Genomic DNA, 22,242 nt, shown 5'->3' with positions numbered 1-22,242 from the left:
ACTAAATACTGCGATCTGGTGGTGTTGCAAATCTCGCAGGTTGTATAGAACTGTATATTGTCACAATCAGTACGAAGTGGGATAAAAGCTTAAAGCTTTTGAGTTGGAACGTCAACGGGTTGGGAGACAAGATCAAAAGAAGCATTGTCCTCCAATACATAAAGCGCCACCACCCGGATGTCTCTCTACTCCAGGAGACACGCTTAATCGGAAACAGCTGCAAGGCACTAAATAGATGGAGATAGAAAATGGTTGCACACTCCGGCTTTACATCTGGGTCCAGGGGGGTGGGCATCCTCATCAGGCGTACCCTCCTACTAAGTATTAAGCACACTTGACTGACCCACTGGGGCGCTTCACAGCGGTCTCGGGACAACGGGAAGGGCTTACACTCACATTGTTAATGGTTTATATACCACCAGGTCTCCAAACACAGTCATACAAAGATCTTGGGACGCTCCTACTCTCCCTTCCGGAGGGACAACTCATAATTGGGGCGGACTTCAACTCAGTTGTATCGGGTCTCCTAGACTGGCACCCGCCACGAGACATCAGTGCTGGGCAAAACAGACATTCTAACTTCATCGAAGCTTTTGGCCTCACAGACCTTTGGAGGCGGCGCTACCCAAACACTCCAGCAGTACACATTTTTCTCGGGATCACATCACACCCTCTCCAGATTAGACTATATTCTCATGCCTCTTCACTTAAACACGATCACTCAGGACATCAAACACGGGGCATTTCTGATCACTCCCCCCTGTGGGTTCACCTCACGATAGGGGAGAAGAGGGCAGGCTGTATAGCACCTATAAATCCTTGGCACCTATGCAGTCCGGAGGCCAGAACCACTATTACCCAGGAAATTGAGCACTATTTCCAAGAAAACAAAGGTACAGTGGCTTCCCCTACCACCCTATGGGAAGCGTTTAACACAGTAATTAGGGGGCACACCCTTTCGGCAATCGCAGGGCTGCGTAAGGAAAGAGAAAAACAGCTGGTCGCTATTGAAGATGACCTCCTTCATCTTGAGGGGGTAGCAAAAGACAGCGATAATCAAGCTGCTCTTCACCAAATACAAATAAAGGTGGCCGAATACAAAGCAATAGCGACTGACGCTGCCAAAACCCTTGCAAGAGACCGGGACAGAGCTTGTATGACCTAGGGGACAAAGTGGGTAAACGGATAGCCTGGCTAGACAAACAAGAAAAGGCACAGAGACTAGTATCGCAGCTAAAAAGCAGTTCCGGTGCAGTTCTTACAGAACCCCACAACATAGTTCGTGAGTTCGCTGAGCACTTTGAGCGAGTGTATCGAAGGGGCTCGGAACTACCGGAGAAAGCCTCTTCCAACTTACTGGCAGACATCCGTCTGCCCACTCTTTCGGACACCAATCGAGAGGCATTGGAGAGTGCACTCACCAACGATGAGCTGGCTACGGCAATTAGGGATCTCCGGCCAGGTAAAGCCTTGGACCCGAATGGTCCACCTATTGAGCTGTACAAGCTCAAACCCGACAGATTGGCACCTTTTTTGAAGTATATGTTCGAAGACAGCAGAAAGGTGGGAGTGCTGCCACAAGACCAGCGTATCGCTACGCTGGTTGCCATTCCTAAGGCGGGGAAACCTAGAGACGACTGTGCTTCGTACAGACCGATTTTTTTACTGAACACTGAGCCCAAGATACTCGCGAAGCTTTTAGCAAAGACTCAGGCCAGTAATAGGTAAACTAGTCCACCCGGACCAATCGGGATTTATGCCGCACCGCAATGCTGCTCTTAACCTACATCGACTTCACGGAGTGTTGGGACTATCCAGGAAGATGCAATAGTAGTTTCTTTAGACGCAACAATGGCGTTCGACACACTTGAATGGGCATACCTGATGGCGGTCATAAAAAAGTTGGGCTTTGGCCCTAATTTCATCGGCTGGGTGCGACTCCTCTATACGGAACCATTGGCCCAAGTGATAGTAAACAACAAAACCTCGGAAGTGTTCACGCTCGGTAGAGGAACGAGGCAGAGCTGTCCGCTCTCGTCCCTGCTCTTCACACTGTCCCTTGAGCCGCTCGCAGCCTGGATATGAAGAGACTCTTCTATCCGGAGTTTTAAATAGACCGAAGGGTGGGAAGACCGGAACTCCCTATACACAGACGACATCCTCTTCTATCTCATCTCCCCCCAAAAGTAATTACGGGTAGTTCTAGACATATTCACTAGCTTTGGGAGAAACTCCGGTTACACCATTAACTGGAGCAAATCATTATTATACGTCCTACATGGAAAACCTCTCTCCATGCCAAAGGACTGCCCGATTCTGACAGTAGCAGAAGGATTCAAATACCTCTGCATTTTCATCTCCACTGATGCCAGGACACACTATGAACGGAACCTCCTCCCACCCTTGCAGAGATTCAAGCGGGACACCGCTACCTGGAAAACGCTCCCGTTGTCTCTCCTAGGACGGGCAGCACTCTTTAAAATGATGGCACTGCCACGTTTCCTTTATGCCCTCCAGAACAACCCAGACCTGTTCCCACCGAGGTTTTTTAAAGATATTGAAACTACGCAAAGGGACCTATTGTGGGACGGGAAACCACGTATCTCGCTCCACAAACTAACACTCGGTTGGTAAGATGGGGGAATTGCTCTCCCTGATATCAAAAAATATTATTGGACGGCACACCTCTCAGCTATTAACCAATGTACATACTACAGTGGTGATGACACCGCATTTTGCATTGACAAGTGGATTCTCCAGGGAGGTGATTTCACAAGGGCGTTATACTCCAAGCCCAGCAAATATACTCTTACGGGGCACTCGGTTCAACTCTGGCACACGGTAAACCGCAGCTCGGGGTGGGCAAATAAACCTACACTTGCAACTCCGCTCTGGGATTCCGAGTGCCTGGGTGCACTGGGTCGTACCAAGGGGTTCGACAAGTGGGATCTAATTGGGCTCTCACGCATAGGAGACCTCTGGGGACCGCGCGGAATGGTGACATTTGCCTCACTACAGCAGACACATGAGATGGCTGACTCGGAATTTTTTCGATATGCACAAGTTCGGCACTCCCTTCAGGCAAACATCCCAGCAAGTTCAGTACTTCCAGAGTCCTCTCCCCTCGAAGATAGACTGCTAGACGGACACCTGCCAGAGAAATCCATATCCCTTAAAAATAAAAAGCTCATACATCAGACTCCTGATCCCCTTAGGACACTGAGGGAAAAATGGGGGAGGGATGGTCTAGAAATAGACGATGAGGAATGGCAGGATGCACTCTCTTCCCCTAATGAAGTTGCCCTTTCAGCGAAGATAAGGCTGATTCAGTTAAAGATTCTCCATCGGGTGTACCTTTCTGGGCACAGACTGTTGTTGATGGGCAGGAGCACAGACGGGGCATGTAGGAGGCAATGTGGTCTTGAGGGGACTTTCCTGCACATACTCTGGGAGTGTCCGTTAATCCAACATTACAGGAAAAAAGTCCTTAGATGTATGAGCACGGTATGGGGGACGGAAATTTGAATTGAGGCCAAAAGATGTCTCCTGAATATTTGGGAGCCCACGGACTTAAATGCGAAGGGTAAAACCTGGGTAACACTGGGGCAGATGGTGGCTAAGCGAAACATCGCTCGCCTCTGGGGAGCTGCAACGTCACCAACACTCAACGCATGGCAAGAGGACATGGATTGGTGTATGATACGGGAGAAAACAGTATATGTAGCTCGAGGCTGTCCCCGATAATGGATAGCGCTCTGGACTAAATGCAATGACTATCGAGGAAATGTGTGTCAACCCCCATCTGTCCCCTCCCTTGACGAACCAACAACGCCATGATCTATGTATGTGAGTAGAATGTGATAACTTTAGTACTGTTCCGAGATTTACTGTATGACACTTCTGTCTGACGACGACAATGTAACACAGATATTCACACCTACCTTTTGTATGCAATGACCATTTCTGTGATTGTTCAATAAAAAGAAATTAAAAAAAAAAAAAAAAAAGTGGCCCTAGCCAATACACAAAGTGTGTTAAGGGCCCGCAAAGGCTCAATGGTAGAGGCGAAGATATTGCACCCCCAGGAATCTAACCAGCGGGCCTCCCGTGACGGGGGAGACAACACCGATGGCAGGGAGGGAAAGGCAGTCTGTAAAAGAGGGCCCCTGGTGGAGGGAAAGACAGACAGGATCATGCGGTGCAGGACGGTGGCGGTGCAGAAGTTGCGGGGTACCGGGTGCCCCGTGGCGGGCCACCCCCAAAAGAGAAGTGTGAAGCGAAACCTCGAAGGGAAGAAGCAGCTCCCGACCACCAGAACCCTGATGGAGGACCTCCAGAAGATGATTTGTGGGGTAATGGCCAGCTGGATCGCCCATGCGCAAGATTCCCACCGCCGGGAAAAGCAGTTCCTCTGTGGACGACGGCTGCAAGCTAAGGCGGCCGTCCCCCAGTCCAATCGGAGGAAGGAAAGGCCAAGCCCGAGAAGGGGGACCGAGGAATGGGGAACCTGGGGAGCCTCCGGCGAAGACTGCGGATGCGGCAACGGCGAAGAGCCGTCCTTAGAAGACGCCGGGGAAAAAGCCACGACGCAGCGACCCGTCTCCGGAGAAGATGAAGCCAACAACCGCCAAACCTCTGGGGAGGAGGGGGCATCCGATGACGAATTAACGACCCGACGCCGTAGAGTCTGCGACCGGTGTTAGGTCAACGTCGACCGGCGTTGAAGGAGACGCCGGAACAACCTCCGTCACAACGCGTGGCGCAGGAGCCCAAGGCTGGGTTGGAGTCGGGGCAGCTAAGGAACGGTGCCGAAAAGGCGTTGACTCGTCCTCCGACGAGGCAGCCGCCTGCGTGAAGGGACGGGGGGCCCGGGGACACGCCCTGACCCCTAGCCGGCCCTTGCGGCGCCGCAAGGGCCAGCAGCCGCCGGCGCCTGAGCGGCATCACCTCGGCCTTGGACAAGGCCACTGCCTGCCCAGAGGACCGAGGGGGACTCGAGGACACGCCCGAGCCCCGGCAACCTCCCGTGACACCACAGGGACCCCCGCGGGGGTTTGCGGCGAGGCAGAGGCGCCGTGGTCTGAAGGAGGGAACCCCGAAGGGCCGCACCCCGACGGCACCACATCCTCTGAACCTGGATCCGAACCTGTTGGCGTGAGAGCCGCCAGCGACACCGCAGAAGTCCCCGCACGCGGCAAGGGATTCGCAAACGTCCCAGGAAGGGAAGGAGAAGGAAGAAGAGCCAAAGAGGCCTGCAAGGCCGCCGCTTAGGCCTCCATCTGGGCTCTGGTCGCCCCCGCGCCGGGGAACGGCGGATAGGGTGGCGACGTGCAGGGCCGCACCACCCGCGGAGAACCCACGCCCCCAACAGGCCGGGGACCGGGCCTCGGGGACTAACTGCAACACTTACCAACAGGTGAGCGATGCCCTTGCGGCCTGGGAGAAGGACGATGTCGGAGACGGAGGCAGCGGTTCTTGAAGGCATCCGTGGGGGACAGACGCGGCGACGACGACAACCCGGACATGCGTGCCGAAAGGAGTTTCTTCCGGCGCTCCCGCCGGGACTTCGGCTTCATTTGCTGACACGCCTCACAGTCTGAGGAGTCGTGGTGCTCCCCCAAACACCACATGCAGATGGGGTGAGGATCCGTTGCCGACATCTGGCGCGCGCAAGATAAGCACGTCTTGAAGCCCAAAGGCATTCGCACACTGTTCCCAAGAAAAACGGTCAAAAGAGGAAAAAGAAGGCCTGAAACAGGCCAGGAACACGATCCGGATCCGCGTTGCACGCGGAAATGAAGAAAACTGACGTCAGCGCGTCGGGGTGGGGCTTATGTGACCTCGCTGACGTCACGCCTGCGGAGGACGTCAGGGCGGAGTTGCCCCCGGCGCGCAGAGATGCTGGGCAAGAAAGTTTTCCAGGTCCAGTCTCACGCCTGGGGATAATTCTACGTTAAGGAATCTGCGGCTGGTAGTCTCTATCAGATACCCATCTTTATAAATGTTTTCCTGGGCCCAAGTCTCCTGGAAACATACAATATCATGGTTTTGCCACAATGCCAACCATGATAAATTATTCAGTTTTTTGCCCAAACCTGCTAAGTTCCAGGATGCTATTTTTACAACAGTTTTTTAACTCTCTCTACAAGGGGGAATGGTACTCTCTTTCCCTTGCTGAGGAGACGATTGCCCCTTCAATAATTGGCCTTGCGGAATTTGATTTAAGCCACGCATCGTTAGTCAATCACAGGCCTCAAGGTCTGTGAGGGGGGGGTAAATCTATTTCTCATTGTTTTTTTATTTTTATTAAACATTCTTTTTTCATTCATAACTTGTTGGTCATTGCGATACATATCACATTTACGTATATTGCAGCAGTTGCAGCCCAGTATACACACATTGCACTTAAGATACTATAGCATATAGTTTACTGATTTTACAAGGGTCTTCACTGCGTTAAGGGTTCGTCAAGTGAGGGAATTGCAGGGGGTTCACACAAGCGCCCACGATATTCATTCCAGTTTGACCAAACTGCCACCCATTTCCGAGGACACCCCCGGGCCACATAGACTGTTTTCTCCTGCAGCACATGCGTGCTATATTACGCTTTGCGATCACCTGTCCGAGCGTAGCCCATAGTTTGCCCATTGCTGGTAGGTCCGTGGGCTTCCAGATGTTCAAGAGGCATCTCTTAACCTCGGGCCGCAGGTCAACCTTCCATACCATACGTATACATGCATGCACCCGCTGCCAGTATGCCTGTATTGCCGGGCACTCCCAAATGATGTGAAGATACGTCCCCACCTCCCCACACTGCCTCCTACATAGCCCATCTGCGCTCCTACCCATCAATACTAGGCGTGTACCCGAGATGTAGACTCTGTGGAGTATTTTTAGTTGTATCAGTCGCAGCTTAGCTGATATCGCTACTTCTTTGGGGGATGATAAGGCCTCCCTCCACTCGTCATCTTCAATCTCCAGACCGTCGGCCTCCCACTTCCTCCTAAGTGCCAACAAGGGGTCTGGAGTGTGGTTGATGAGTTTTTTATAGGTGAGGGAGATAGCTTTTTCGGGCAAATGACCGTCGAGCAGCCTGTCTTCAAGGGGAGAGGGCTCAGGAAGCACCGTGCCGGGTGGGATGTTGGACAGGAGTGAATGCCTGACCTGCACATATCTATAGTACTCGGTTTGCGCTAAGTCGTAGGTCTGCTGTAGCGAGGCAAAAGTCACCACCTATTTCTCATTGTTAACCCTACATTTTGGGTCACATTTACCATGTTCATTAGATTTGTGTTGTCAAGGGGTATTACAGTAGTAGATCTCGCCAGGGGTTTAACACATGGGGGTATATCTGTAAAAGACTGGTTTTCAAACTGTGGAGCAAGGCCAACGTGATGTTGCAAATGAATGTCCAAGGAGCGGAAGCTGTGGCAAAGAGAATACTCAAACTGCATTTCAAAAGCTTCTCTGAATTCCTATATTATTTTTACAATGTGCATGGCCACATACGTTTTCTTGTTTGGACAAAAATTATCACAGAAAACCCCTTTATACCTTCAACATTCCTCGCTTACAATAAATTGTCCATTCAATATACTGGCTGATAGGGGAAAATATGATAAAATAAAATGTGATGTGTGGGCTTTACTTTAATGATATTTCCTCTGTTTTCGCTCTTCTTTCAATATTCTTAGGGATATTTGCTTGCTCACAAAATATTAAATGTTTCATCCTAAATGTAAGAAAATGATAAGGTGTAGCATTGATAAAGGAATCACATTTTTTGAAGACCAGTACTTTAATGTCACATTCCATACGCTAATGTTACCCAACTTTGTTCTACAATCAACAAGTTCAGAACCCATCTTACATAGTGACTTTGTAAGGGGTTACAAAGTCAAAGATCACTCAGCAGGAAACAGTTTGGCATAACAAATTATGGCAAGGCAGTATTTTCCTGCAAACCGGTGCTAAAGATGGGTTGTGTTGCGAGTGTTGTGAAAATATTTGACTTTGATATCCATGATACTTGACTTTTTTTAGCACAAGGTAGGAACAATATCCTGCTGTCCATTAGGAAAGCTTTTTGAGTTACTGTTAAGGAGTGAAACGTTAGGACACCTGCTGTATACATGCAGTGCTATTACTGTGTTCCATGCATAGCATACTGTCCATCACATGTGGGTCCATAATTGGAGTTTAAAGAAAAGTTGGGTCGTGACTATATGAAGGACTTTTACATGCTTTGAAATAAGACTGCAGAAGATAAATATCCAAAAGTTTCCATGCTAAAGTGTAAAAAAATCAAAAAGTGTAAAAAAAAACAAAATGAAGACTGAGTATCTAAGAGAGCCGCCTGAAAAAAGCTTTCAAGAGCAAGAATTTTGCAGAAGAATTTGGGAGAAAACTTAATAATGGACTTAAAAAAAAAGTTAAGGCATAGAGAAATGTTCAAGAAAACTACTCTAACAAGGAGAGCTACTCTTGGTAAGGTAAAGGAGGTAAAGCAGCACCCAAGCCTTACCTTTCTGTGACCAGACAGTATTTTCTTCAGTGCCTTCTCATCAATGTCTCCCGCCGAATTGTAAAAACTGCAAAAAGAATACCAGCTTGTTAGATGAGAAGCACAAATAAAGTGAATATTGCCACATAAAGTACAAAAAGAAACAAGCATTTGCAATGCATTCGGTCTCGCCTTTGGGGCCTGAGTGCTGAAACATCTACTGATCTTTCACATGGAGGGAAAGTAAGCACCAAACTGTGTGACATGCCAGGTATGGGAACACATGGAGAGAAATATTGCCTTTCAGCAGAAAGCAACTCTGGTATTTTACTGACCTCTGCTGGTCATTTTCCATCAAGACAGTTAAATAGGGGCAGTTGAACAGAAAAGAAAGTCCCTAAGCGGAAGCAGACAAGTCCTAGGGCTTATCTCCACAGCCCACCAAGTACATACACATATGAGAATATACTAAAGTATATATTAAAGTATATAAAAGAGGTCTCGAATGCTCGACATAAAAAGTGAGTATCCGTGAATTAATAGTATTGTGCAAACATTAAAACAAAAAACACTGTTAATGACAATAGTCATGACTTCTAACTGAATGTGTCTTCTCAGTCACTGGTGCTCACTCAATAACTAACTAATCATACATTAACTCTGTTACTTCCTCTTGCATTCACCCACTGACTCACTTGTGCATTAGACAATTTACCCAACTACAATAAAACACATACACAAACATGTAAGATACATTAAAAAAGAGCGAAGGTAGAACAAAAAAAAAGTTGCAGAGTAAACGTAGTGCAATACAAATAAGTACAAAATAAAACATACCAGCATAGGGCCATCTTGCAATGGTATAGTGCAGGGCCATTGCCTTAAAGTTCCAATATGGTTGAAAATTTAGAAGGAATGAGTCAGCCATCTTGGAATAGTAATACAACAATACCATATTCAGTAAACAACGCACACAGAGGGTATCTTGGCAGTAGTATTGTGCATACTGTATCACTGTTGTACCAATTCAAGATGGTTGTCATGTTACTTCTAGCATGGAGCTATCTTGGAACAATAATACAACATAGTCATCACCATTCCAAGATCGGTACCTGTTTCAGTCCTGCAGAAGAGATTTAAGATAAGGGAGTAGCCTAGTGGCGCAGTTGGAAACTTTAAAAAAAATAGAATTGAAAGAAGGAAATCAATGAAATGGGACATGCAGAATAGAAACCCGAAGGTCTCTCCCATCAGCCCTAGTACTGGAACACAATCCTTTTCAGATAGGTGGGCAAATGATTAAGTGAAAATACTGTCACTCAAAGGGTAATAGAGCGAAACTCTGAAGTGTTCTGATCCAGTGCCTCTTGCTATATGTTTTCAGAGCTGGAAACAGAATGTGAATGACACTCGAATGTGTTTTCTTACAAGAGCCTGCTAGACAGTTGAATCTGTCTAGCCAGATCTATAAACTACTTTAATATGAACACAGAGATAAAATACTATGAATGAAATAATAAATATGCAGACACTTGCAGTTGGAAAAACAATATGCAACACCTTCTAAGATGGTCTAGCAAAGATTCTAAAAGTGCATATCCACTATTACGACTGTTTGTCAGAGGGAGATTGTCTACTATGGTAATTTGTGACATTACCACGTAACAAAATATCTGTCAAGAGGCTTTACAACATTGTAGTGACAAGTCCCTCTTTAATGCCTTTTTGGTTTAAAATTTGCTATTCACAATAAATGAAGTACTACTTCCTTTGTTATAACTTTTTAAATAAACAGATCAGACCTATGACATCCGAGACATTTTTTCCCATTCAACCTATAACACTTATAACCTTTGTCATTGGCTTATCATATCAAACTCAAGTATACTGTGTAGGGCATAGCGCACACATTCATATTACGAATATGCATAAAATTACAGTTGGCAAAAACTGTACAGCCTCTATTAAGAAAACCTAACAAGGATTCTCATAGTGCAAACTGTCAACCTCCTGGGTATGTCAGAGTGGGCATCTTAGCATCAAAATACTGGTCTATTGGCCTTAAAGTATAATAATAATCCACCCTGAAAGGCCTATTGGCTTTAACCTATGCTTTTCACAAAAACAGGTCAGGCTTTCTGCCTTTGCTTTAACTCTTCATAATAAATAGATCAGACTTATGGCATCTGACATACCCTTTGCCAATTAACTGATCAGGTATGTAGCCTTGGTCACTGGCTTGTTAACATAATCAACTTAGGTCTGTTCTACGGAGTTAAGGTTTCCAACAAGGCAAAAAGTGCAACACAACCACTGTTTTTAATGCAGGTACACACCTTCTACCCAATCAAAAGCTTTCTAAAGAGGAACCAGCAACATGTGGGCGGAACCTAAGCCACTCTCATGGACTGCTTCTTAAAGCTCTTTTTTGGTGATCAGTTAAGTCTTACAATAGCTGTGCTGTTAAGCCAGGCCTAAGAAGGACTTCAATAACAGTAATTATTGTTGGAAGAAAATAAATTAGTAAAGGAGAAACTATGTCAACACAGTGTAAAAAGATGGAGCATTAAAAGCAATAAGACCCTCCACAGACTCCACAATGCCATTGCGGCTGTTGACCAACTGGACGATCCGGCCACCCTTCTCCTCATCGACATGGACAAGGCCTTCGATTTGGTAAGCTGGATTTATATGATCATCTTGCTGAGACATTTAAATATGGGTCCCCGTCTTATAACTCTGATAAGGCTGCTATACACCGACTTAACGGCTGCCGTACGGATATCTGGCACAATATCAAGTCATTTCCCAATAAATCAAGGTACTCGCCAGGGCTGTCCTCTTTCCCCCCTTTTATTCACCCTAGAGAGTAGTATGTGAGCAATGAGAATGCGTCTGGCAAAGTACGTCAAGAACTGTGTTGTCCCAACACGACGGCGATTACGGCGCTACATGCCTTCTTTGGACAGTCCTTGAAATTAGATTCTTGAAATTTGAATAGCCAGGAGTACTTGGGAATTACAGTTCTTGACGTACTTTGCCAGACGCATTCTCATTGCTCACATACTACTCTCTAGCAAGAATTTTTCTACGTTAAGCTATCCTCTTAACACTTCTGAGAACACCTTTGTGCATCCTCGTTTTATAATTCGTGCCTTGAAGAAGCCCATGTTTGGGCGAAACGCGTTGGCTGTGAATATGGTTGTACCGAATTTTGGAATAAAGAACACTTGAATCTCTCAACCTATGTGTGGACTCAACAATCAGTTCTCGGGGGGAGGAGCCAAGATGGCGACCGGAGCAGTCGCTTGAGCGCCCGGCTCCGTCGGCCCTTGGCCTCGGACTATCATCCTGATTCCTATCCTTGCCGATTTTCGAGGTGCAACGCGTGCGACGACGCGCTGACTGCGCCGCCGCTTTCCCGAAGTCTTAGCCCGCCCGGATGCCGGAGTTTTTGGTGCCTTTGTTCCCCGCCCTGGACCCTTGCTCTACTGTGGCCTCGGCCGGCCCCCTGGAAGCGTCGCAGTCACCGGACCCGCTGGTGCAAATCTGAGCCCGAGGTCCCGATCCCGCCTCACGCCACGTACGGTCGCCAGAAGAGCCGGGAGAGAGACGCCCGGACACCTCCTGTACCCTGCACCTGACGGGCTGGAGCTAGAGGGTAAGCCCCGGTGTGGCGGGTCTCCTACCCCGCTCTGTGGACCACGCTGTGGAAGGCTGCAGACCCCCTTCTTCTATGGTCTAGTCGGCTGCAAAGAGAGCCCGAGGGAGGGGAAGAGACTGCTGGCTTTCACCTGTTGCGGCGCAGACCTGTTGGGAATTGCCTCCTTGTCACGATCCCCCCCCTGGCCACGGTACTGTTCTACGGTAAAACATGGCGCTGATTGCCTGCTCGCTGCTGGGGGGTGATGCTCCGGTCTCGCCCGCTGCCCGCTTCGCCCTCCCTCTACCAGACTCCAGCTCCCCAGTGCCGTCCCGGATTGCTGCCGTTGTGGGGACGCAGCTTCCGCTGACATACGGCTCCGTTCTGGCTGCCCTGCGGGACTTTCGTCTGCAATTGTGTGTCGGCTTGCAAACGCTGAGTGAGCGGTTCGACTCTACACTGTCTGCTGCGGGCCGTGAGCGCCCCGTTTGTGATCAACAAGACGTGAGTCTGCCAGTGCTGTGGTCCTCCTGCGGGGAAGCAACGACTGGGTATAACGGTGCTACACTGGTGTCTGCATTTGGCTTTCCCGGCGCTCAGGATCAATCGCTCTCCTGCTCAATGGCAGATACTTTGTTTCCCCGGTCATTGCTGCCTGCTTTGTTGTTGCCTGCCTCACCGTGCCCGCAGGAGTTTCCAGCTGAACTACACCTGGCGACCTCGAGGAACCGTTCACGGTGGCCTACGGCTCCTTTTATGTGGAACTCATGTACTTTACAAGCCAGGTCTGGATTTTATATGGTGTGCAAGGGGACCTCAATAGATGATCGGCGGCCATTTTGTGACTCTACTTCTCCATCTTCTCCCAAGTGGCCATATTGTCTTTGTCTGTTCGGGATGCGGGGCATTCACGAGGGGGCGGGTCTAATCGTACGCCCGCGATCGGGCCAGGGCTAGATTACTTTCCATCATCATGGCTTCACGGCCGGGCTGGACTGGGACTGGAATTGTCTACTTATGTTGTGCGCACTCGTCGCGATCTGTCTGCCTTCATTTCCGTGGTGTTACATGCTATCTTCACACGACCGCCTTTGGGTGTAGTGGGGTTTCAGTGTGTGGAGGCTTGATTGGCCGGTGGTGTCGGGCGCTCCTGAGGATACGTGGGCTCCTCCCCGCCTCCTTTCTTCTTTCTTCTCTTAGTTTCTTTACTCTATTCCTACTTTCTCTCTCGTCTATATTTCGGGTTCATTGGGCGACAGGCACTATGCTGGGGGGGGGGTAGGCCATAGCCTCCGCATTGGTGTAGGGTGGGGGGGTAATTTACTGTTTCTTTTTAGTTCTATGGGCCTCTTTCTTTCATGTCTCTGCGCTATACTTGTTTCGATTCGGGGTCCGGGTGTGGGGTGGATGGAGTGGGGGCGGCTTTTAGGGGGTGCGTATTGACTACTGTGATGATCCTGTTATCTAATTGCATCGCCTTACTGTATGAGATTTTCTATGGCTGTTTTAATGATGCTGCTGCTCTCCAGTGTATGAAGCCGACTCGCGGACTCGAATCTCCTTGTTTCTATCCTTTACTGACTTTTTTCTCGATAAAAAAAAAATTTTTTTGAAAACCTTAAAATTAACCTTCACTTCTCCTTCCCCCGGTGTCAAGGATCCCTCCAGTGTATGAATCCTGAATCGTTGCTAATCTTGACCTTGACGCACAGGGGATGTATTGTTTGTCTCTGTGCTCAACCGTATTGTGGCCGGCCTGATGGTTGTAGGCCCGTATTTGTTCTTTTACTATGTACAAATAAAGGTTTTTAAAAAAAAAAAAAAAAAAAAAAAAAACAATCAGTTCTCAACTGTATTAACACAGTGAATTTTGTTTTATGTTGCCTCTCATATCCTTGTGAACATTGATATGAAGAATATCAATAATAAAATATATTTTCTGAATAAGTTTTGATGTCTGACTGATTTGGGGGTTTTGTTTGGTTATTGAGCCCTAGGAGGCCATATTTGAAAGCAATATAGGTTATGTAAGAGGCTCTCTCTCTCAGAATCTGCTATTTCGCCCTCCTCTTGGACCTACAATAACTTAGGGGGTACCTTTTTAGGTCTCGCCTGGCGAAAGCAGCGCATGCGCTGTCTCGTCAGAGACCTTTTGGAATCTATTCTCCGCCGTGGGCTCATGCACGCGTCTGCATGGACAAAGATGGCTGCTCTCGCCATCTGTCCAATGCAGACAGCCTGTGCGTGTCCGTGGGAAAGTGGACAGTCCCATGCCATTTTGTCTTCCCGTCGCACACGTGCGCGCACATGGCGGCGTGCTTTTAAATAGCGTGGCCTTAGCGCGATCGCTTTCACTTTCACGCGTCCGCGATCGCTTTCATTTCCACGCGGCCGCGCAGGATCCTCCTTCTCCCAACAACTGTCTTGTCTCTCTTGGCAGTGTCCATCACTCTCTTGTACAGGGTCTATCTTTCCTCCTGGTTCTTGTTTCAATTTCTCTCGGTTTCTATCACACTCTGTAATTCTTGCACCTCTTCCGTTCTTGGTCACAAACAAGCTTTCCATACTACGCCCTCTCCAGTCTCACTTTTTTTTCTCTTTTGCTGTCTCTTAGTTGTTAATGAGGTCTAAGAGAGTTCCTTTTCATGCATTCAGGAGACCCCCGTTCAGTCACTAAAAAATCACGTGATATTTCAGAATCGGTTTGACAGGCATGCAGAGCCCAGTAGCAGGAATATTAATTAGTGCAGCAATTGTTTCTCTCAATTGATTCACCACGGGCTGTCTCTGAAGGCACGGTGCGCACAAGGGGTTCCCAGGTAGGGAATACAGGGGCACAGCGTTGGCCCTGAGGGGTCGAGCTGACATTGCTGGTTAAGATGCAGATTTCACGAACTACATAAACACACCCAGTACAACAGCTGTGCAATTTTATTACAACTGAGGTAAGGTAATTGCAGGATTGTTTTTTAGGGCTGGCAGGAATCCATTAGACAGCTCCCATCCCTGCCCCGTAGACACATCTGTCCGGGGTTTGCACCCGCACAACGCATGTGTACGACACGTCATGTGTGGCACAACAGTGATGCCCACCCTGGAATACCTTACGTCTGCCTGTGATCTACATAAAAAGCCTAACGTGTGAGTCGGTGTGTGCTAAAGAAACTCACATCTTCCCGCCTTGCGTGCTAGAACACTTCAGGTCTGTCAGTGTTGCACTATGTAGCATTTTACATCTATAAGCGGTGCACACTAAAACAGTTCTAAAATCAGAAGTGGTTCACGCTAGAACACCTTAAATCTGCCATTAGCACAAACAAGAACGCCCGCGTTTGGTAGTGTTCACACTAGTACACCTCATGTCTTACATGGCGCACACGGAATTAGTTCACTTCTGCCACTGGTGTGCACCGGAACATCTCACACATGAACGTGGGTGCATGGTAAACCAGCTCTTGATTCCCTTAGGGCACAGACTGCTACAGCCCAACTCTACCTTTGGTGGTAAAAGTTAGACTCTGTTGGTGGTTATACCGGAGCGCGAGGTAAGCCTGGTCTTGCAAACACTTCAACAAACGATATCTACTCGTGGTATAGGCCGGGTAGCACATCTGCACACTAAAATACATTACATACTCGTGGTGCATAAAAGAAAACTTTACATCTACCTGTGATAAACACCACAACAGCTCAAATAATAACACTTTAACGAAGTTTCAGTGACTTAAATTGCACAACTACTCACCAAGGAATAACTTACAACTTGCAACAGCATATTAATAATTAATAGGCGAAACCTAATGCATTTAACAATGCTTGTTAATCAAATCTGCCAATCGTATATTTAGACGCGGGGCCGTGGAGTGCCCCCGAAGTGCAGCACGTTAGGACATTGAAAAGGGGCTGATATATGGCCATAAGGCAGCGAAATGTTTGTAGGCTGTCAACGTCACCATAAAGCGCCAGCAATCACTCACCCAAGGCCTCGCGCCCGCGCCTGATTGGTCTGACCCCGGCCAGAGATCAAAAGAGCGTCAGGTTTGAGTACAGTTTATTTCAAATTTAGGAAAATATATATCCGCTTTCCCCCTGAAAAAAATTGTTCTATTTTTGTATTTCGATCCAAAGACCGGCAAAAATTTGCTGGAGGCAATAAATCATTTATTTTAGCGTGATCTAGGGCGCCAGTTTTAGCAAAATAAATTTGAGCCAACCATGTAATCCCCTTCCCCTGCCACGCCCCTTTCACCACTGCTTTCCGAAGCCACGTTCAAGCTCTATAAAAAAAACATAATTAGATTGAAAAAACGTGTCCCTTTTCCCAAACTCAAGTTACATTTTCAAAATGGACAAATAGTCAAGTGCCCTTCCGTATAGCTCGTCACTTGCACTTTTTATATGCAAATGTTGTATGGCTATCCAGAAAAATTTAAATTTCACTTCGTGGTTACGAACAACTTCAGTCCTCTTTGAAATACGTTTCATTCAGCACGGCTGGTTCATGAAATGAGAGACAAGCCTGGATTTAAATTTTCATGAAAAGAAATTACTCATTTGTCTGTGTCTTTTATTTTCGGGTGTTGCAATGAAGCAGCACATCTACACTACGCTGAACACTAAATTGATTTTTAATCTTTTTTGGTCTCGTGTACAAAACCAGATTCTTTTTAAAACTCCAGAAATCATTTGGACTCAATTAGGAGTTTGTTGTAGTGTAAACAAATATGATTTGTCATAGAAAATGAACGCGTATATCAGCTTTGCCTTACTTTCAAATATTCGAAGATTGTCTGTGAAGACATATGCATTCTGGGGTAACAGAAAGTTTTCCAGTATTAACGTGTAAAATATAATTTTATTGAATGTTAGTTCCATGAAGGAAAAGCTTACTGGTGCCCTCTTAAGGAGACATATCCAGAACGCAACGTAACCACGCAATTGTTCCTAAATAAAACTAGGGCTTGAATGGGCAGTATAACCACATCCTAGAGGGGTTGGGAATTATGCAGATATTTCTAAGTCTTAACCAGCTAAAGCCGCTGAAGGTACTTTTCTGGATTGTCAACACTAGTCAGAATAAATGTACCTTTTTCTTACTCCCCTTTTAGTTAAACTTCCTCCCAATGCAATGTGAACTATAGCGGAATATTACCTTTGAACTTCCTCAGATCACTGTCATGGATTAAACAAGCATTGGCATAGCCAATAGGTCTCGCCTTTGGGACTTTATAAGTGTTTAGCCATGCAACAGTTGATGTTGTTGCACCAAGTATATTGTGCTGGATAACTAAACACTTATAAGGTCCCAAAGGCGAGACCTATTGGCTATGCCAATGCTTGTTCTTATTGCAAACTGTTAATTCTGTCACCATTCACGGTTACTCTACACCCACAATGGGGACACATATATCATGAGACGTAGGCACAAGATTAAGCGCAGATTCCAGCTTGGTATGATGCGGTTCTTGATGTTGTTTCTGTTCAAAATGTTATCCTACAATACTGGATATGCAGTGGAATGTCACTTCTGTCTACTCACAAATGTCATTATTCATGTCCTTTATCGTATAGTAATCTTGCATTGATCTCCATAAAATCAATAAAATATGTTTATGAAAAAAAAAGCAATAAGACCCCCAAGGAAGGGGACATATGGAATTTTTCCTTTGATAGGGAAGTCATGTGTTAAAAGGGATGTAATGTTGTGTACAAAACTCTAGGAAAAGAGACATATAGTCTTCACTTCTAAGTAAATTAAGAGTTTAAAATAAGGCATAGGTAAAAAATACGGACGCCTTTACATTGTTTTGCATGTTTCAAGAGGTACAGGATAAAGTATTAAAACAATACTGATGAAAATGGAGGTGTGGAGTTGGCTTGCGGCACTCATTCCCGTTCTCCTATGCAACTGTCCCAAGCTCCCAGCTCCAGGCCACTATTCCCAGTGCTTCCCTCAGTCCGGTCTTTTTCACCATCTCTTTGAGCTCAGATGAAAGGGAGCAGCGCCTCTGGGTTCAATACTGGGGATGATGCAGTAACCCTCTTCTTAGACGAATCTCAGGGCTGAATCTGTGCTAGAGCTGCAATTTATACTTTTGTCAAAGGTCTTTTTCTTCAACAGGACATTCAAATATCACATGGTACACAGGAGAGTACACAGGACCTCGTATATATACCCGCAACTAGTATGAGTCCAGTTTCTCTTGTCTGTATGAGTCTTGTCTAGTAGGAGTCAGTTAACCGCAGCTAGTATGAGTCAGTTTCCCGTGTTACAAGTCATGTCTGTTTTATTGGATCAAACATTAGGGATGTTCCCCAAACTATGACAACAAACAAACCCCTCTGGTGGTGGTACCTCTGAAACCAACTGTCGGACCTTCAGAAGTGCGTCTAAAAGAAGGGAGGTTTAACCTATCATCTATTCCCCTTTAAGACACTGCTATTCCGCGCGACATGGCACGAGTCTCCACTTAAGACATATTTAGAACTGGAATAGCTGCATGGCTCGTATGAAAGGTGGGCAAACCGCCGATGGTAAGCCACGAGACAGAAAGGCTACAAACGGACCCCACTTGTATTCAAAGTACTTGTACTAGTCTCTAAAAATATCGGCTAATCTTTCCATGGTGATAATTCTCCAGAGCCGGGAGTGCCACAACAATATAGCTGGCGCTTCCTTCTTTTTCCAGGCTGCTGCTATTGTTATTTTGGCCGCCCGTAAGCACGCCCACATTATTGCCTTGTCTGCTTTTGTCTGGTGTTCTAGAGCAGGATCCCTGAAGCCCAGGAGAGTTCCCTCTATAGATGTCGGAATGGGGTAACCAAGTATGTCTTTAATGTGAGATAGGATTTCCTCCCAAAAAGTACGGATAGCGGGGCAATCTCACCATATGTGGCGAAAGTCCCCCTGCAGGCCGCAGCCTCGCCAACAGAGAGCGGAAATGTCTGGGAAGATCTTTTTACCAGTCAAAAAGTGTCTTGTAATGGACCTCCTTCAAGGCCACTGAGTGGTTGTTCTTGGCTAGTTCCCCCCATATATGCTTCCATTCCTCCACTGTAATATCTCTCCCGATCACTCACTCCCAAAAACGCATGTATCGTGCTCGTGGTGCATGTGCTATCGATAATAACATAGCATACAGTGAGGAGATTGCCCCTTTTATGGTGCTCGCCTTCTGTACCAGCTGTTCTATCGGTGTATGTTCTCTAGTAGTGGCGTCCCTCATCTGTGGCTGGGATACCCATTCTTTGATTTGTAGGTAATGGAAATGTTCCCCTTTTGGGACCTGGAACTCCCTTTGACAGCTCCCAAATGTGAGCACATCAAAATTGTGGGACATGTCTGAGACCATCAAACAACCCCCTTCCCACCACCGATCAAAAGGGCCTTCTCTCAAAGGTGGTGGAAAGTCGGGGAAGGGAAAGATATCCATCCCTCCTTTTTCGTGACCTCATCCCAAACTTTGAGGGTGGTTTGTGTCGGGGTGCTGAGGTATGCGTTCACTGGCCTATCTTTTTTCTGTTTCCAGAGGATATCCCAGATCGATCTGTCCATGTGGAGCCAATGTTTATCGGACTCCTTCATGGACCATTCTACCACCACTCTTAACTGTGCTGCATGGTAATATAGTGAGAAATCTGGTAGCGCTACCCCCTTTCCTTTTTGGAGCGCCGTAACAAGTGGAACGGGAGGCGTGGCCTTCCACCCTGCCATATCAATTTAGGGATAAGGGTGCGCACTCTGGGTAACAAGTCACGGACTAAGTCAACTGGGAGCGCCTGAAAGAAGTAAAGAAATGTTGGTAGTACTGTCATTTTGACAGCATTTATCCATCCGGGCCAGGGGATGTACAGTGGTTTCCAGCGCTTAAGGTCCTGCTGGAGTTGAGACATCAACAAGGGGTAATTGACCCTATATAGATATTCTATCCTTGGAGTGAGCTGAATGCCTAAGTATAGAAATAGAAGAGATCGTTTAGCCCATTGTAGAGAGGTCTGTCCTCGGAGCTGCGTCGCCTCACCTTCGGGGAGCGCGAGATTTAGTATGGAGGATTTCGACAGATTGACTTTGAAACCTGCCACACCTTCAAATTTCCCTAGTTGTGCCTGTACTGCCTGTAGCGAAGGGCCCAGATCCGTGTGCGTCATCAAAATATCATCCGCAAAGAATGACGCCTTGTGTTCTGTAACCCCAAAGCGTTTTCCTTTGATCTCTGTATGAGCTCTAAATTGGACAGCCAGGGGTTTGATACTAAGGGCAAATAGGAGAGGGGAGAGCGAGCAGCCCTGTCTCGTGTCTCTGCTAAGTGCAAATGGGTGTGACGGGTATCCGTTGACCAGCCCTCTTGAGTACGGATGTTTATAGTTGGCCCTGACCATGTTAAGGAATCCCCAAAGCCGAACTTTTGCATAGTAAGGAAAAGAAACGACCAATCCACCCTGTTGAAGGCTTTTTCAGCGTCTAATCCCACCAAAATCACCGGAAGTTGGAATTTAGAGACTTTTTCAATCAGGTATATTGTACTCCGAATATTATCATGTGTTTGCCTTTTCTTTATGAAGCCTGATTGATCAGGGTGGATTAGTGCGGGCATGAAGTCTTCTATCCAGTGACCAAAATTGCCGAAAAGATCTTTGAGTCTAAATTTAGCAACACAATGGGCCTATAAGAGGCACAACTTTGGGGATTTTTCCCTGGTTTAGGGAGAATGGTGATCACTGCCTCAGCCATAGAGGTCGAAACAGTGGAATCCTCTGCTATCACGTTGAATAACATGGTGAGGTGGGTGATAAGCTCCGGCGCAAAAAATCTTAAAAAGCGTGCGGTCAGACCATCCGGACCTGGGGCTTTGTGAAGTTTGAGCTTCGCGATAGCCTTCCCTACTTCCTTGGCTGTGATCGTCCCATTTAACCGGTCATTCTCCGCGGACGGGATGCGGGGAAGTTCCAAAGATTCTAGGTATTGTTGTTGCAAAGCTTTATCTGGAAGTGTGTCTGTGTAGAGGTCCCCATAAAATCTACTGAAGATGCGGGCTTTTGCTTCATTCTAGTGGGTTATGAGACAGTCTCTATCCTGAATCCACCCTATGTACTCACGCTCCCTTTTTTCGCGAAGCTGTCTCGCTAGGTGGGACCCCACCTTGTCCCCCTGGGCATAGGATATCTGCCTGAGCTTTAGTAGCGTATATTCAGCCCTACTGTTGTAAATTGGTTTAATTTTAACCTTCAGTGCGCTAAGTTGTCGCTGCAATACCAGGGATGGTGTTTTCTTGTGTTCTCTCTCTCCACTCTTTCCTTAGCCCTCTGCTTATTCAAAGCAGCATTAAGTTGGATGCATTTGCCCTGAAGGACCGCTTTGAACGCGTCCCAATTATTCTGGGGGGGATGTGGCCTGTGGTTGATTTAGTTCAAAGTATTTAGAGATGGCGGCCCTTAACTCATCTCGAAGGGTTTTGTCCCTGGTGATCGAAATCGGAAAGTACCATCTCAGGGTTCCTGGCTTATTGCACTCCCAAGCCAGGTTAATGGTCACTAGGCTATGATCTGAAATCATAATTGGGAGTATCTGCGCCTCCTGTAATGGGCCCAGCAGAGATTGACTTATAAAAATATAATCTATCCTGGAGTAAGACTGGTGTACGTGTGAAAAGAAGGTGTAGTCTTTAGTGGTGGGATATAGGGTGCGCCATGCATCTCTTAGGCCCAGGGCCTGTATTTTCTGTTTAATCCCCTTGGTGAAATTGTTAAAAGCAGCCCTATGGGGGTGGGTACTATCCAGTTCAGCATGCCAAGTCAGATTAAAGTCTCCCAGGAGAACTACGGGGCCTTCTGCGAACTTGCTTATCAAGTCCAGAGGGGAAGTCAAAAACAGTGCTTGTACAGTGTTGAGGGCGTATGTAGGAATAAAAGCACAAAGTCTGCCTATCAATTTCCCCTTTACCATAATTACTCTCCCTTACAGGTCTGCCTTTATGGCTTCCATTTGGAACTTTTCCGAACTGCGAAAGAGGAGGGCAACTCCATTCTGCTTAGTGTTGGTAGACGATCAGTAAATTTAGGGATAACTTTTATGATGGAGCCGTAGCTCTTCGGTCTT

General features: G+C 46.9%; 1 protein-coding gene across 1 annotated transcript in view; it reads right to left on the bottom strand.

Moving 5' to 3' along the window:
- The window catches only part of ABRAXAS1 (abraxas 1, BRCA1 A complex subunit), a 210,143-nt gene that overhangs the window by 122,198 nt on the left and 65,703 nt on the right, over positions 1-22,242 (bottom strand). The window contains exon 4 of the mRNA XM_085636577.1: positions 8,525-8,591. Coding sequence (XP_085492703.1) covers positions 8,525-8,591 — 67 coding nt within the window. The remainder of the gene's footprint in view (positions 1-8,524; positions 8,592-22,242) is intronic.

This window comes from Triturus cristatus, chromosome 2_1 (genome assembly GCF_964204655.1).
Source record: "Triturus cristatus chromosome 2_1, aTriCri1.1, whole genome shotgun sequence".
Classification (NCBI taxonomy): Eukaryota; Metazoa; Chordata; class Amphibia; order Caudata; family Salamandridae; genus Triturus; species Triturus cristatus.
The sequence above is the reverse complement of the archived record's forward strand: the minus strand, read 5'-3'. Positions and strand labels throughout refer to the sequence as shown.